Below are 18,194 nucleotides of genomic sequence, written 5' to 3' on the forward strand. Positions count from 1 at the left end.
CTGCCGCACAGATATGTCGCGGAAGGCCGATCCGCCCTTGGAATCAATGCTAATTTTGAAGTGGTGAAAATGAGTGCATTATGCAAGCATGGATGTAATGTTCGATGTAAAAAAGTCAAGCTGATAAAAATATTTGGGGAATGTCACTGCATGAACCATTCATATGGCTAAAATATAAGACCAATTATCGGCTTCTACCACGCTTTTTTTGTCATGCCAAGCTTTCTGCAAGTTTGGTAAACAGTGATACAAATATAGATTTTTAATGTCAAAACAACTGGAAATATCTTAATGAAACTTTGTAATTAGCTTTTCAGCACAGTTTCCAATTAGCATGCCAAGTCAGCGCTCGTCCTGTTTGTTTTTCACCTCCGTCGACGTCTGTAGCGCTGTTTTTTATCATGCCAAGTTTCATTGCTCTACTACAAAAATACAAATATAGATTTTTAATGTCAACACTACTGGAAATATCTTAATGAAACATTGTAATTAACCTTTCAGCACAGTTTCCAATTAGCATGCCAAGTTTCATTGCTCTACTACAAAAATTAAAGAACTTTACTTTGACCCCCTGTTCCCCCTTAAAACACCCATCAAAACGCCTCTGCATTGAAATACTACATCGCTACGCTGCACGCTTCCTTCTGGGTTGTTTCTGAGGGCACAGAATGAGGTTCTAGGCACCTGAACGGTGCGAATTGGGTTAGGCAAACATTTGCTGTAAACCTAACAGCGCATCACTCGCCATTGCGAAAACGGAAGTTTCTCCGTATCGGAACTGCATCGCACATCACAATGTCGCGGCTAGTTGATGAAGCCCGGACCTCGGGTTCACTGCTGGGAATCGATTTCGGGCCTAGGTGCCACAGAATGGTGCCATTCCGGTTACACAAACGTTTGCCGTCGTACTCGAGAGCTCGGGCCGCATCAGCGTCTCCCGCCGTCGCGAAAACAGAACTTCCCCGTGTCGGCACTGCACTGCGACGTTGGGTGATGGCGCCGGGTCTTCCGGTTCATTTCCTAGCATTTATTCCAAGGGCAGGTCGACCTTCCGCAACATATCTCCGCGATCTTCACCGAATGCATCGACATATCCGTGGAGCTGCGCGATTGCATCAGCCGAGCTTTCCACGCGCCTGGAGACTTCCATACATTGGAGCCGTACCACGTCGAAACGTAAGTGCGATATCCTTGTTGCTTTCACCGCCACTTCCGTTTCTTTGCCTTTAGGGCAGACCGCACAGTGCGCTGATACTTTTTGGGAAGCGTTTTTGCCAACCCGATCCTCACTCGTCCAATTTATTTGCTGCCCGCAGATCGCTTCCTTTTCTGGGTAGGAGGCTTGCGTTTGTGCTTCCTGCATGCATACTTCTGCACTGTGTGCCACTGCAACGCTGGCACACAGACGAAGCATCGCGCAACAGTGGGGGTGACGAAAAATACAGAACGGCAGCCACGGATTCACAAACTACCGAGCAGTTGACAAAAGCGTGTGCAAATGAGGCAGGAGCAGACGCCGCGAGCAACAGCGCGCTTTCCAGCAGCCACTCAGAGAGCGTGTTTAGTGCCACGTGACTGGCGCAACCAATCAGCACCTAGGAAAGGCTCTGTGAAGCCTTCTCATTCTTTACTTTTGTACGTTTATTTTTTGTCGTAGACAAGTGGCTCCGGTGGGAGGAGTACTGCGGTGAAACAAGCTTTCCAGTGGTACCAAAAGTTTCGCGATCAGCGCACCGGCCACGGAATTATTACGCTCGGAAATCGACCATTTTCGCGGATATTTCGGCCAGTTTTTTGTAACCAGAGGTCACAAAAACAATTTTTAGGCTCACTTTGAGGCTGTCTTCAGCAGACTTTTTTTGCAATGTGATTGAACTGGCCTTGTGGATTCCGAATCTGATCTTTTCTAAAATTCGATGTTTTGCAAAATTTTCGCGATTTGATCCCCTCGTCCCCCTTAAATAAACTTCAGCAATCTCAGTAATGATACAAGATCAAAGAGTGCTAGGCTGGCACTCTATATCAACCCAAACTACAGAAATAAATGCGACTATTAGATTTTAAAATGCACAAATTCAACTGAGCGTCTGCTTCAGCACCAGTAAGATGAGTCACGTGATCTCACTTGCTCCCCAGATCGACGCTAGTGCCATGCGCTCCAGTGGCGGCGCCCGCGCCTAATAGCTGCTGTGCTGTCGGGCGGTACCTGAAGATCGTACAAAAGCGCCGTCGGATGGCATTATATACATTAAGCATTTTATGCGTTGCTTTTGAGACGTGTTTCAGTGTACAATATGTCCCTGTTCGAGCGGGTTAGCTCGTGCCGCCTTTCTTACTTGAGCGCCGACGTGCACCTGAATCCTGCCAACGGATGGCGCTATTCACTTGGCTAAGGAGGGACACGGCTCTTTGCGGCCGAAAATCTGTCTAAACATCAATTTTTTTTATTTCTTTATTTTCACGGTCCCGAGACGTTTCCGCAACTGTCTGCAAGTTTGTGTTGAAAAATACCACCTAAAAATACCACATGCGGAAAGGCAAATTTTGTCGAAATAAATTTGCTTCTGAGTTGCAAAAACAATTATCTCGATGGAAAACGGTGCATTCACACCAAAAGCCAGTCATAACTATTTTTATCGAGTTGCTGTTGCCTTGGTAATTCAAAAGTATGCCCCAAACGTTTTTCGCAGATTTCTCAAAATTGAATTTTGGACAGAGTCACTAGATCAATATTTCTGGTCCTGCTCTTGCTGCAGTTATTTTCTTTTGCTAGAAAGCTAACCTCATGTATTTTGACACCAAGATAAATGTAATAAACATACGAGAAAATTTCTTGAAAAGATTGTCTTGGCACCAAAATGGACCATTACTTTGAGTTTTTTTTCTATGGTGTAACTTTAGCTCAAATTGGTATAGAACAATAATTTTTGCTTTAATTTACTTTCCAACCATTTCTGATCATACTGATATGTCAGACCTTGCCATAATTCAAAACTACGTGTTCTGAAATGTTTTTCCTTGTTTTCTAAAAACAGCATTTTTGAGGGTGCTGCAATTTTAGAGGAGATCAATATCTCCGGTCCTGTTCTTGCTATTGCTATAATTCTTTTTTTTAGAAAGAGAATCCTGCCAGTCTCATGAAACCAAGGTAAATGCAGTGACCACAAAAAAAAAAAAAAAAAAAAAAAAAATTACTGAGAAAGTTATCTTGAATGGACCTTTCCTTTCAAACCTTTCCTATGCATAATTTTGGCTGAAATTGACCTAGACCATTAATTTTTGCTTTAGATCACTTTTCACCTGTTTCTGATCTTGTTGACATATCAGTCACTGGCATAATTTACACCTAAATACAGTGAAATGTTTTTCGTTTTCTCAGAACTGCAATTTTGGAAGAGAGATATCTCAAACTATTTGTGCGATAGCTCTCATTTTTGTCTTGTTAGAACGAAAAACTCTTGGACAGTGCAATAGGACTAAAATATGTACAGTTATTATGCGGCAACATTTACAGAATTATCAATTTTAGGTGCCAACTCGGGGTTTCAGCCATAAAAGTTTGACTTAGTGTAACTTTGATTGAAATTCTTCTAGCACGCTAATTGATGGCTAGCGGCACTCTATGATCTAGAAAGATCATAGAGTGCCGCTCTGGCCGGTCTATTCTCATCATGCCATTAAGTCTTTAGTAATTAACTCACCTCAATTGAAGAACATGAATTAGATCACTCTGGCCGGTCTATTCTCATCATGCCATTAAGTCTTTAGTAATTAACTCACCTCAATTGAAGAACATGAATTAGATAAAATTTGGAAATTATTTTATCTACAAAAAACTAATCAGATATTTGAAATCAGCATGGAAAAATTTATTAACGATGCAAGTTTCAATCAGATCCGCCCATAAATAAGGGGAGAAGTTTTAAGAGGGGTGTCCCTTCTTAAAAGCGGCAACGGAGATTAACGAAAAGCACAGCTTGCGGTAACCCCGGCAAGTGGCATGTCTGCTGTTTGGCCGACATTACCGAGGCTTCGCGTAACCGCAGTTGACGCTGCTCATGCACAGCGCATGTAGCAGACGGCGCAGATCGGCCTATGTCATCACCGGCTGCGTTTGTTGCCAGATAAGTAAGCTGTTCACGAAGAAACGCAAATGCTAGTTTTAAATATATCTGCAGCTCCCATGCAACTGAAACTTTGAGGTTTCATTGCTTGGCACATCAGAAATAGGATGCGATAAAGTTTATTATTCCAAAATTGGTGTCATGACCCCTTTAAAATTTTGGGGTCTATTGAATTCAGCTTTCAGCTAAACTCTCTGTATTTGATTAATAGCGAAGCTACACTGTTCACCAGTGATTCCAGTTGTGAAAAGTATCATTTGCACATCCCTACTTTACTGGTGAGAAGGCTGATACCCTGATCAATCTCTTTCAAGCCTTCAGTCTCAGCTTTGTTTCAAATAAACTAGAAATGAACAAATAATTAAGAAAGTGTAAATGTGTTCAGGGTATGACATCTCTAGCTACAGCCCAAAAACTGAAACTACAGGACAAGTCATGACAGCTCACCTGATCAATCAATTTGCGCTTATTCATGCCTTTCCGTTCCAACTGCTTTTCAATGATGCGGGCATTGTTGGCATATGAATCAGCAACTTCCCTCTGAAACCAGAAAAGCAAAAACAAAATTGAGTCACAACTACATCAGCAGCCCAAGAATAAGCAAAATGGTCACGATAGATATTTGTGGCACCTCCAACTGCTTGTTGCAATTGCAACTGCACCACTGATACAAAAGCATTTAACAGCTCGAGTGGCATCCATAGAAATTGTGGACAGAAAGTGTCTGCTCAACCTGTCAATTATCAGAAAAATAAAAATCCTCTCTCCACCGGAAATCGAACCTCTATCCCTCGGATCCCAGCCGAGTGCGACAGCGCCCGGCATCACGAGAAGCAAATCATATTTCTCCTTGTCTAACATGAGGGTGATAGCAGCGATGGCAATGACACTGCAATTGGTAATAATGATGATACTAGTAATGATAATGATGCTGCATTTAGTTGATAATAATAACGAGAGCAATTATGTGATGCACAGTGTGCAGCAGCAAAGCGCAGGCCTTTGCAAGTGTAGATTCTAAAGTGCTCTCAGAATCTGTCTATTTAAGCAGTGACTCCGTGGACACCTAAGCAATGCCTCCCTATGTGCCCAGTGCCATCCTGCTTTATACGTCAGAAATGGGCACCCATCTCAACATGCCTCGTATTGGCTACCTCTCCTGCTTACACCAATTCACCTGAATAGCTAATTTCACGTTGACGAGATTGGCTACGGCACCTGCAGTCAGCTCAGACCCACCCCACAAGTCAAGAGAGCCTCACGCCCTCCAAATGGTGTATGCTGCCGTTATCACGGTTCTGGTGGAGTAGCGTGGAACACCTTGCAGGCACAGATGTATGTGTCACGCTCGTGCTTGCTCACACTTTTTGCTGCATACATGCACAGACCAGCCTGTTTCATACAAGCGGAATTGAAGCTACACGCTGCGTACGTCTAGGAAGTGTCCATGGAGTCAGGACTTTACTCGCGCGCCATAAATGGTGCCATTCCAAAGGTGTGTTAAACAAAAACCATGTGAGGCAAGCATTCCACAAATACCACTGGATGCAGACTACCTTGCTCATTCAAATGTAACATGAGATTTTTTTTTTTTTTTAATTTTTAGCTCTCAGTCTACTCTCACATTATAACCAAATACTGCAATCTGGATGGCCTAAAGCAGCGCTGGAGTGCAGCTATATAGTGTTGCCACCTCTGTTGCCTTGCATGCTGCAAAAAGAGACACAAAATCAGCTATAAATCCACTAAATATTTTCGGAACCTTATAAGATAACCGCCAATATGAACCACGATGCTGGATGTGAAAACACTTGCACTGCACCTTCTGCATGGCTTAAACATGGAAGGAATAATTTATGATTTGGTGTCACAGCCATGAGCAGAGCAGGTTAAGCAGAAAAGAAGCCGCGTCTACTTGTGCGTACTTCGTAAGCAGCCCAAAGCATGAAAGCTGGCAAAATGTATCCCACATATCTGTGGCTGATAGAAGACACCGGTTTCTTCGAGCATTCATTCAAACTATTTTAGCGCATCATTCACTGCATGTGTCCAGGGTAGTTCACACAGCACAGTACTGTTCATGTCTTTCCACACAAGCATTCTTCCCTCCAATTTTGTTCTAATGCAAGAAACCCTGACATAAATTGGCCGTGAGGCAATTCTTTCGATCTTAAAGGTATACTTAACAAATATACAAGAATATAGAGAGAACACCACAACTGCATTCTTAAGACATGATTACAATAGCACAGACACATAATTCGGGTTACTTCTGAGCAGATGGCTTTATTTTTGACGCTTACTGAGGGGCCGCCCGGCCTCAGACAGCACGCTCCCGACTGATGTGACGTCACAATTACCTTCGGCAACGTCATGAGCCCCCGGCCCCGCCACCGCCCCCACACCCGAGAGAGGGCCTGCACAAGAGATGCACGAAGCCGGGAGGAGGGGAGTGACGGTCGCTGGGCGAGGAAGCGGGTTGTTCGTGGTGCACGGGCGAGAGGGTCTGCGTGGGAGATGCACGAGGCTTTCCTAGTCTGCAAGCTTTGCGTGCGCAGAGTGGAATGCTGCAGATGAGGGAGGTCGAGGGGGACGCATACGAAAGGCTCGTATTGCGGGCGATTGTTTCAGCGCTGGAAGGGAAGGATGAGTAGCGTGCAGCGTGGTTGAAAGCTGAGCGCTTAGTCCGCTGTCCCATAGGAACACGAGGAGTTTTAGGGTGCGTTCGACTTTACTAAAAGAAAAAAAAAAAAGAACTAAACGTCCGTCCGTACGTCTTGTGAGTGCCACGGAGGAAGGAAAAAATGAGCGGGTGCGATCGCTCGCAATGGGGGTGGCTAGGAAGTCACGAGGGAGGCGGGTAAAAGTGACTTAATATCCGGTTTTGTCAGAGCTTTCATAGGAGGCTGCTAAGCGCAGCAATATTAAAATGCTTACTGTATATTGCCGCGTATAAGTCGACCTTTTTTTTTTAAATGTCCTTCCAAAAGTTGGGGGGTCGACTTATAATTGGGGTCAACATATATGCGTAGTCTTAAAGTCGGCTTATATGCGGGGTCAAAAGTAATTTCGATCGAGTCGTGGATAATATCACGTCCCGTGCAGTCGTAATTTTATAAAAGTTTTCAGACACAAATGCGAAAGTGGATCTGCTTAAAAAAACAAAAACAAACTTGAATTTAATTGAGATATGCACCAAAGGTTTGCTTTAATATGATAGCAACTTGTTATTGGCAAACCGTGGGCGTTCCACGAAGTAACGGCCAAAGCCGGGCGGGCTGGCAATGTTTGATACAAATGGAACAGCTACAAATGCAATCCAATCCAAAACGACCACACATGACCAGTCAGATGAGCCGAGAAGCATTTTCGCATGTTGTGCAATGTAGTGTGCCTTTCGCCATTTCTTCTCGTCGCACCACCTGGACTCTAACCGAAGTGACAGCTAACAGCGGTGTATGTGGTTTGTGTCACTCGACAGACGCCTTGCAAGATGCCGCCGCAACCGTGGCAACAGTACAGCACTGCTTTCAAGCGGCAAGTCATCCTCTACGCCGAGTCAGAAAACGTCGAAGCAGGGCAAAAGTTCGACGTCTCAGAAAAGTGTGTGAGAGGCTGGAGAAAACAAAGAAGTAAGCTTTTTGTGTGTGCTGCAACACGCCGTTCCTTTCGTGGGCCGAAGTCTGGACAATACCCTGCCGTTGAGGAGGCGGTTCGAGATTGGGTTCACGACCAGAAAAGCAAGAGCCTGAGTGTTTGCTACAATGACATTGAAACAAAGGCACGCGCTGTTGCGGAGGAGATCTGCGTCCCGCGTACCGAGTTTAAAGTGTCTAAGAAGTGGGTGACGAATTTCATGAAGAGGAACGGCCTAAGCCTGAGGCGACGAACGACCGTATGCCAACGGTTGCCCGAAGCCTACGAAGAAAAATGGAGCGCCTTTCTGCGCTACGTGAATGACCTGCGAGCAACACATTCATTCCTGCTTGGTCAAATAGGCAACAGTGACCACTCCAGTCTGGTTTGATATGCCTAGCAATAGGACCGTGTCCACAAAAGGGGAGCGCCAGGTCCACCTGCTGACAACGGGGGCAACACGCACAACCGTTTCACGGTCATGTTATGCTGTACGGCAGATGGGCACAAGTTACCGCCATTCCTTCTGTTCAAGAGGAAAATGATCCTGAGGAAGGAAAAGTTCCAGCCAAAAGTCATCGTGTGGGTGAATGAGAAGGGATTTTTTAATGATGAAATGGTCCTCGAATGGTTTCGTCTCGTGTGGTGCAGGCGTCCTGGGGCACTCCTGAAGCCCCGCAGCATGCTCATCCTGGACTCTTTCCGCGGTCACATAACCGACCGTGTGAAAAAAGCGGTAGCGGACGCGGGATGCGACCTGGTCATCATTCCGGGCGGATTGACACCTATTCTTCAGCCACTGGATGTGGCGCTGAACAAGCCATTCAAAGACCGCATCGGCGCATTCTACAACGAGTGGCTCCTGCAAGAAAACCCAAAGACACCAACTGGGAGGCTGAAGCGAGCTTCTTTGGGCGAAGTGGCTCAATGGGTCAACGATGCCTGGTATGGAATACAAACAGACATGGTCTCTGCGGCGTTCTCCACGTGCGGCATCTCGGCACCGCTTCTGACGACCAGCGGCAGCTGTGGCTCATAAGATGATGATCGCGACTGTGTCCTCACAAGCGACGACAGATATCTCATGAACGAATAAATGTTTCTTTATGACTCGGCCTTCTCAAATACTTTTTGGGCGAGCTAGGACCGCACGGTGTGGCAGCATTGACCTAAATTCGGAGTCTAACTTTTTTTTGCCCAAAAGGGGTTGCGAGTTGGGGGGTCGACTTATAATCGGCAATACAGTCGAACCCGGTTATATCGAACCCGGATATATCGAATTTTGGTTATATCGAACTCACGGAAAATACCCTTGAAAATCCCATGTAAAAGTATAGGAAAGCCGCGTCATATATCGAACTCAATTTCACCGGTCATTCGATATATCAAACTCCGCACCACGCACTGGAAAGTGTGCCTTCCCCAAAGACGATCGCATCACCATTGGCCGTTTGCCGCGTGACGTTTTCAAGCCACGCGCGGAAGGAATGAGAGGGGACAGTTCTGGACAGCGCTGCGCCCATTCCCCAAAGGCGCGCGCATCTGCAGTTATCGTTTCCCGCGCGCCAACACATGACGTTTCGAAGCCATGTGCGTGGGTGTGCCCATTCTTTTGCCGAGCTCTCTCCTTCAGCATGCGCTACGCATGCGCCAAGCCAGCTCAGCCCGTTTCAGACAGACGTCTGACGCTTTCTCCAGCGTGTGCTGCGAACCCTCTGCGCGCGGCAGCTGACGTGGCTATGGCGCCTGCGGACATTAAGAAGCGGCAACTCTCTCTGTTTTTCTTTTTTCTTTCTTTCTTTCTTTTTTTTTTTTTTGCGAGAGTCATCCTTTCTTATCGTTGTGCTGTACGCGCGACGTAGGCGTAAGATATGGCGGCTGCGGACGCTAAGAAGCGGCAGGCTTTTTTTTTTCTTTTTTTTTTTTTTTTTGGCGGGAGCCGTTTATTTTTGCATGTATGAATCAACGGAAGCACACGGTCTGCTGCTGTGATCATGACGCCCACCCCAAGCGCAGCATGATAAATTGAACCAGGCTTGTGCAATCAAGCCATCACGGGCACTCTGCCAAGTTCGCTCCCCGCCACCGGAGGAGCTATAAAAAGATAAAAGCGCCCTGACGTTATCGCTGCCCAACATTTTGGCACGATGCCAAGAAATGAGCTGTGGATGCGACGACCGAAACGGAGTGACCAGCGCCATCCACATGCAAGCGAAAACGCTCGTGATTTCTGCCGCAGCAACACAGAAACCTTGTATTGAGCTGTCGCGGTGGCTCGAGCGGCAAGAGGGACGCAGTTCCAACAAGTTTGAAATTTTTCGCTGTGGCGCTGTTGCTCGTCGCTGAGATCGATCAATCGCTTGCATGTGAGCGAGCTGGTCTTAACGCATTTTTTTTTTTTTTTTTTTTCAAATTCTCGGGTGCAAAAGTGGAGGGTGGGTTCATTATGCGAGTGGGTTGATTACGCGACACATGCGGTATTGTTTTTTGGCATCGTAAGTGCCGTCACAAGCCGATTTTCGTATATCGAATTATCGATATATCGAACTATTTCGCGATCCCCTTCGAGTTCGATATATCCGGGTTCGACTGTATATGGTACTTTCCGCTCATTTCTGTTCATAAAGTGTGTTGTTTCGGTCACCCCCAATGTGATAGCTACCATCTGTGCTAGAAATCTCGGTGGATATTTTTTTATTCAGTATACCTTAAAGCATAGTGCGCAATAAATTGTTTAAAAAAGAAGTATGCACTTTTTCACAAATTTATTATAAACATTTGGAATTGGCAATGACAAGGAATACACTAGACAGGGATATCAATCGCACTGCTAGGTAATTACGATCAGAACATGAAAGGGTGGGTCCAGACAAGCGTAGCCAAAAGTAATGTTATGCAAGCCTTTGAACCAGATTCTAAACGAATAAATAGCATCTTCATTGTAATTTCCATCATCCATTTCGAAAATTGGCTGACACACAGCGTCCTTTCTGAAAAAGACTGCTTGCTCTGCCCGCTGTTAGTGGTATCAGTCCCAATGAGTCGACAACCCTTTAACAATTCCTTGCGATTGATAATCAAAGCATCCTTTGCTTTTCCTCTTCAGCCCTGCTTTGATCACTATAATGATGTTCACTGTAGCTGGTGCGAGCCTGTTTCGCAGCTTTGCCTGCAGCTAGTTCAGTTGGCTAAACGATTTTTCAACTTCCGCGTTGAGTCACCTATCACCGCACGCCTCGCAGGTTCAACGAATGGAGCAATACATGGGATCACTTGACACCCTAAAGCAGCTACGTGCAGAAAGGCACCAGGTGTGAAGATCTCCATGGGCCTTACTTCAAAGCATATCTTGTAGAACTGCTCATGCAACAGAACCACATCACGGACGACGAGACAGCTGCGGCTGTTTGACATCACTTCTGCAATTCATCACACACAACCTGCAGGCACCTTTTAAATAGAGATGAATGATAAAACAAAACATTTTGTTCAGATCCACTGAAAAAAGTCTGAAATCCGTCAAAACAACATAACCCACCAAATATAGATTGATAATCCTCTAAAAGAAAAAAAACGCTAGCTGCTAGATGGAAATTTTTCCCGTCAAGACTAAAAAAAAAAAAAACACTGCATTTAGCAGGAAATCTGCTAAGATGGCAACACTGCAGTCATACTGAATCTGCCACCACTCTGCGGCTTTACGATATTATGTTGACGACGTTGGATGCCAAGGAAACCAAAACCCAATCCATCCAAAGTCAAAATCTTATTGCTTCTAGCTCTAGCCTGAGAACCACGATGTTGCATCTTTCAGAGTGGATTAGTGCAATTATTTTTGTTATCGCATTTCGCACGATGGCAACACGCATTGCACAGTATGCAGCTTGATTCAAAAGAAAAGCTATTCTGATAGCAGAAGAAATCTGAAATTTTATGACAGCTTGGTACCATAAGTGGGTGGCGGATGCAGCAGGAGATAATTTTTAAATGCAAGTCTGGCTGCAAAGGCTTCCAAGGACATTGTCTGAGAAAACGACAGTATAAAGGAAGACTTCGTTTCTGAGAACTCTGCCTCTGACGACGACGATGAATGAGCATTTTCGATCTGACTGCAAGGCCTTAAAATGTCTATTAAAGGCACTTTTTCAAGCGCTTATCTCGCGTAACATTCGTGGTGTTATTTTTTTCCATTGGGCAATATGCAAAGTCGCCTCTCACGTTATACCCGCGGCTGTGTCACATTTAAGTACATACGGCAATACTTCGCGATTTCGAATACAAAATATTTGAACTGAATTTAATATCAAACACCTGACTTTCAACAGAATATTCAAAAATCATCAAATATTCACATGGGCCTGCTAAAGTGCATTGTATACAATGGACAAATTTGGACATTCCAAACACTCTTTCATGATATGAATGAGAAAGTTGCAGCCACACCCATGACAAGTCAAGTGCGGCCTTCACACTGCAAATGGCATAATGCCATGGTTACGTGTCATGCAAAATGAATCACCAGTGGTGAGCAGTGGTGCACAGTTTTAAAATAAGTCCCAATGGCCAAAAACAAATCTATGTGAATGCATTTTCAGTGCTTCTGTTTTTAGATGATACAGGATGATACTAATTTCCTATAAAAAAAATTTCTGCATTCCCATGGCATTTATCTCACTGAAATTCTACAGTACCTTCGCCACTTAATCTTTCAACCTCACTTCAGCTTTGACCCATTGAGAGATGCATTCCAGTGAGGAGCATGCACTGACATCAATGATATAAAATTATTCCCTTTCAGACAAACCCCTCAGAACCTACCAATTTTCTGATAAGCTGAACTATTAGGGTCTTTTATTCACTTTCTCACAGAGACAATTTAAAAACCTCTGGTTGGCCCAAACCATCCAAATTTGTAGACACAGGCCAGCATAGACTCCAGCTATGCCACACTGCCAACCATCCCATAGTATACAATTGACCAAGGAAAGAAAATTCAAGTTCTGCCATATTTGCTTAAAGCTGCATGTAACCAAGACATTAATTCTGCTTCTGCAAAGCTTTCTGGTCTGTGCACACAGATTACGGCTGGCAAAAAAAAACATTGCACCATCACAAAATGCACAGCCGAAGTAATCTACAAAGCACCTATGACCTGAAGAAACTTTTGCAAAGGTCAGACAGGAGTCTGTATGGACAAAGGAATGGGTAAGCACCAAACCAAAACTGGTGCTGGGGAAATGGCAATACTGATTTACTCTGCATCAGATGTCCCAGCAACTGTACCCCATGTTTCAAATATGTTTCCATTCTGGGCCTTGGAAAAACAGTCAAGGCAGGCAAAATCTTTCAGAATTTTCAGATAGCGAATTACGAGTATTCATGTAGACAGAAACCTCTTTATTCAAATCTTTGGATAATACGAACTTCATTACTCAGTCTGGCCAAGCTCCATAGAAGCCTATGTATAAAAAAGCCACTACTGCAAAAAGACATAGAAGCACCACTTACCGCTTCAATTTCTTCCTCCTCTTCATCAATAGTTGATACAGTGACAGAACTGAATTTGCCCATGTTCTTGGTATGTTTGGTCACCATGATCTGAAAAAAAGCCCACATCCACTTCAGCCTGCAGGCACAGAATGTGCATCATAGCTCTTTCCAAGCGAGAATATAGTGTGTAAAGGAATGTGGACTGAATGATACAAAAAAGTGCCTGTGCACAGGAGTAGAGATACACAGGGGCCCACAGAGCCAAGCCTCAAGCATCATGTTCAATACTACCTGACCCTGCAACCGCCTCTTTGGACACTGGTTGCAGCACAGGCTTCAGATGGTCCCCAGACAGGTCTATAATCCATAGGACCTGGCTTTTATGTTCCCTTCTCAACCACACTGTGTCGAACTGCTTGTAATAGAACACATTTTGTTCGCCTTCAAGCTCTCACACTGAATGACCCTTGCTCCCAATTGACCCTGATCTATACCATCACACAGAACTACAGAGTCTTGCAAAATAAGACTGGTTTAAATTACACTTTTCTTTTTCAGGTTTTGAAATCGACCTTATGCAAAATTGCTGCCACCTATCCGTCCTTCAGCTAACCACAACACGCGACGTCCCGTTGAAGGATTGAGTGAATCGGCTGCGCTGCTGCGGCTGCTCCCGTCGCATTAGCTGCCTCTGCTTAGTGCTGTGGTTTTCGTGCTATTGGCTCGCATTCAGAGCAAAAAATAACAGAAGAACGGACGACGGACTTGTACACGCTGCCAAAACTGCTTGCAAATGAAAACGTCAGTGAAGCTACCGAGGGCAAAGGCCACACTGCTGTTTCTAATTCTCGTGTAAACTCCGACCGGCTCCTAATGCACTGCGCAAATACTCGTCCATGAATAAGTTTCATATTGCTTCCGGGTATAAAACACACGTCTGCAATGTAATTGCACTGTGTCAGCCGCCGCAGAAGGCTTTCGAGTCCAGCACGGACCGAGTTCAACATCTTACTGTGCCCGGCTCTCGACCTCGATCGTTGGCATTCCATAGTATGTTGTGCCAATATGCCAATACCCGTACATGAAGGAAGTTGATATTGTTTTTTGTTTTTAATATAGGATCGGTGCCTAATAAACACTGCGCTGTGATGAACCTGAAAGCATTTTCAATACAGCATGCGCATTACTGTTCCCATGTCCTCTGTCGTTCTTTAGTGCCATATGTATCTCGTTAGCGTATAAACAATCAAATAACCACTCCAAACAGCGTTAATTGGCCGACGAAACGCAACAGGTTAATGACGTGATTCCGCGCACACTGATCCTCCTCAGATAGCTTGATCCTGTCGCCGTTGCATATTGGTTCCATTTCGTGAAAATCTATACATTAGCAGATACATAATCGATTGAAAATCGATACTTTAGCCTGCATAGTTACATCGCAGAGGTCTTGCCTTATACACAGACGCAATGTCAAGTGTGCATGCGTATGCGAACAATGCATCGTGGAATTAAAATTTCGCATTCCAATTAAAGAGGACAGTCTGGCGTCGTTGAAGTGCTGCAGCGTTTTCTATCTGAATACCTGGGTGTATACATGTGTAGAAAAGCTCTGGACAGCCTGTATGCATGAAGCAGCTAATTCTGGGATGAGTTGGTGCAAACATCCTAGCAAATCAAGAGCAACTCTTTCGAATATATTTTACGCGAGAAGACCATGTGAAATCCTTCGACAGAAAAAAGTAACATGAGTGGGCGACATATTTCATCTGCTGTGACACCACGTACGAATTTGACAGCTTTTAAAGCACGCTAAATAAAACACCATTTTAAAATTTATGATCGCTGCTGAACGAAGAAGCGCGCCTACAACACGAGAACCATGGGACAGCAGATTAACACAAGGCCACAAGAAAAAAAAAGCTCAATGGATATAACTTGCTGCTTCTTTTCTTCGATAACCTTATTTCAGTTTTGCATACAGCAAGGGACACAACAGTATGACGGCATTATACATCGGCAACAAATACTAATCCAGCGGCCACGCAACCGCTTGCCGCTCCTCGGTTCAACTACCCTCAAACATGGCGGAAACACGCGCGCTGGTTGCTAGATGATAGCACTTTTGCATACGGTCTCTAAAGTTCTACGCTTACATTGGAAACATACATTTTATTGCACAAGGTCCTTTTCCAAACCGCAAACATGGACACTAATAATTCCTCGAGGTTTTGAATCATAAGAGACGACAATTTCGCAACTATTTTTCCAGCTAAGCAACTTGTGTCACATACCTCACCAGCCAATCACAAGCACTGTAAACAACAATGCAAAGGCACTGAATTTCTTTTAATTATTTGTTTGCTCTTAAATCACAACCCTTATTACCTGCGAGTTCTCAACATTACCACAGCAATTCACGACCTTTTACAACAGTGAAATAATTGTCACCCTGTGATCTGGTTACAGCGATACATTGTGTTATGGGTTTCAATAAGCACAGGCTGCCTGCTGCTCCCATTCTTTTCCCTTCGTGAATGAGAAACAAATAGGAAACAAGCCAAAGCCAAGAAAGAAAAGAGTAAGCAAGAGCACCATGCCCAATGTTTGTGTGCATGACTTGCTCAAGCAGCGCAAGGTACCGGCTCGACATACTAACTGCACCACCCTGCTCACCTTCTTGGGTTCCACAGCTGCTTGGAGCAGAACACCAGCCTTGAGGGGACCCTCTCCTGCCCGGTACACAGCACCCTTGACAACGAATGTGACGTTGCTCGATGGGTCGTGCTGGTAGAAAAGCAGCAGGTCACACCTGTGCACCACACAACAGCACACGAGTTCTCAATGTCCCCTTCAAGAGGGCAGAGGCACCAAATAATTTCCAAATTATGTCAGTGGAATGATGCGCTGCACATTGCCGGACATGACTAAGTTGTGTGTTGTGTTTTATGCCACATAGGTAACTAAGGCCATCATGCGTCAAAAGCAAGGTTTAAAATCTCCACTTGATTAAAGGGCTTATAAAGTTATTACAGGTTCTATCGCTTATTTATTTAGCCTTTAGGAATGAAAATATGCAGGAAATGTCAACAAGTAACCTTTCTCCAAAATGTAAACTTGGGTGTAATGGTATAAGTTCATTATAGAGTTGTGGGAAGTGCTTCAGTCGTAACAACTGATTAGGATGTGGTTTACTGTGAACACCTCTGCACATTATTCACAGGTAGGCTTATCGTGTTTCATTAGTAACTGTATTGTACTGCACTGGGTTTTATGGCGCATAGGCAACTAAGGCCATCATGCGCCAAACACGGTTGATTGTGTGTTGTATTAGAAAGACCACTGTTTGTAGTCATGTCACAGTTTGTTTAGTGTTGATTTCTATGAAAAAAAATTGAGAACACAAGTAAATATGAAAAGGGCATTTTCTGCGAAGTGAAGATTTGGGTGGGAGTGGGATGTGTTTGTTATAGAGAGCTATGAAATGCCTTTTTCTTATTTCTTCCGAGCTTTGTGCACGATACCAAAAGATGATTGACTGTGAGCTCATCTCCACATGCAGGTTTCTCTTGCTGCAGGAATGTGTAAGTTATGTGCAAGATGTGTGTGACAAATACGAAGGTGACATAGAACCACTTCAACCAAACGCTCTTGGCGACTACGTTTTTTATTCCTCTACCACTGGCGCAATTTATTGTCGATTTCCTTGCCCCACGAATCCTACCACTTCTCTTTCGATTTTCTTTGTATATATTTAATGACATCTTTCTAAGGCACATTTACTCTTCCATTTTTGCTTTCCGGGCGGCTGCAGCACATACATCAGCTCGTTCATTTCCACTTATCCCTACAAGTTGAGAAATTTGCACTCTTTTCTTATAGGCAACATAGTTTCATTCAGGTGCAGGTCAGGGTCGGTTTGAAAGCCTCGTCGCAAAGAGAGCAGAACAGCTACTGTTTTTTGTGGTGAAAACTGAAATCCATTTTCATCTGCCTATGTCGCTAGCTTGTTTATGGTAAGCTGCACTTGTCTTTCACATGTTGATACATTGCAAGATGTGTACATTATCTGTAGGTATCGACATATTGAATACATTACAGATTTCGGGATCATTTTGCTTAAGGAATTCGTTTTTTACAACAAAGAGAGTTGTACTTAAGATACAGCCTTGTGGTACCCATTATCCTGCACAAGGTTCCACGAAAAGGTTGAGCCTAAGCTCACATGAAATGAGCAATTCGACAGGAAGTCCTTTAGGCAGTTTAACATCCTACTGCGGATGCCCAAATCTGCTATGTAACAAAGGATACTGAACCTCCATGTCGTATCGTATGCCTTCTCCATATCGAAGAAGACGGTAACAGTGCTGTTTATGTATAAATGCCTCACAGACAGTGTTTTCAAGGCAGAATAAATGGTTCGTTGTAGAACATGCTATTTTTTAAACCACGCTGGTGAATGTCTAGGAGTTCCTGAGATTGAAGGACATAGGTTAACCTAATATTTAAAACACTTTGAAATGATTTTGCAAGGCAACTTGTAAGGGCTATAGGTCTGTAACTACCAGCGTTGGTGGGCGGCTTCCCTGGCTGCAGGAAAGGCACAATAAACGCTTACTTGCACGACTGTGGTATCTTTCCGGATACCCATGTCTTAACAAAAGAATTCACAATGGCTTTTATCGCAGGTGTGGATAGATGCGCTAGCATTTCATAGTGTATTTCGCCCGAACAAGGTGCCATCTTTTTGCCAGTAGCTAGAACTGTGCTTATTTCTTGTACTATTATCAAAGAGTTGTAAGCTTCATTTCCACTCCCACTTATTGGAGATCTGTTTTTTAGCTGCAGTTCTGTATTTTAATTCATTCCTGTCTGTGGAAACAGAGGTGGTTTTTGGGCGCTGTGATTTTTTTTTTCTTTAATTAAACTCGCTTGGTACAGGAC

At 44.2% G+C, this 18,194-nt stretch overlaps 1 protein-coding gene across 1 annotated transcript in view; it reads right to left on the reverse strand.

The window, feature by feature from the left end:
• Nucleotides 1–18,194, reverse strand: part of LOC146183200 (STING ER exit protein) — a 39,010-nt gene that overhangs the window by 8,976 nt on the left and 11,840 nt on the right. The window contains exons 4-6 of the mRNA XM_084609079.1: nucleotides 15,927–16,062; nucleotides 13,269–13,358; nucleotides 4,572–4,664 (exon numbers count right to left, since the gene is read on the reverse strand). Coding sequence (XP_084465205.1) covers nucleotides 4,572–4,664; nucleotides 13,269–13,358; nucleotides 15,927–16,062 — 319 coding nt within the window. The remainder of the gene's footprint in view (nucleotides 1–4,571; nucleotides 4,665–13,268; nucleotides 13,359–15,926; nucleotides 16,063–18,194) is intronic.

The sequence above is a fragment of the Amblyomma maculatum genome, chromosome 7 (assembly GCF_055883805.1).
Source record: "Amblyomma maculatum isolate TAMU_Amacu chromosome 7, ASM5588380v1, whole genome shotgun sequence".
In the NCBI taxonomy this organism is placed as follows: domain Eukaryota; kingdom Metazoa; phylum Arthropoda; class Arachnida; order Ixodida; family Ixodidae; genus Amblyomma; species Amblyomma maculatum.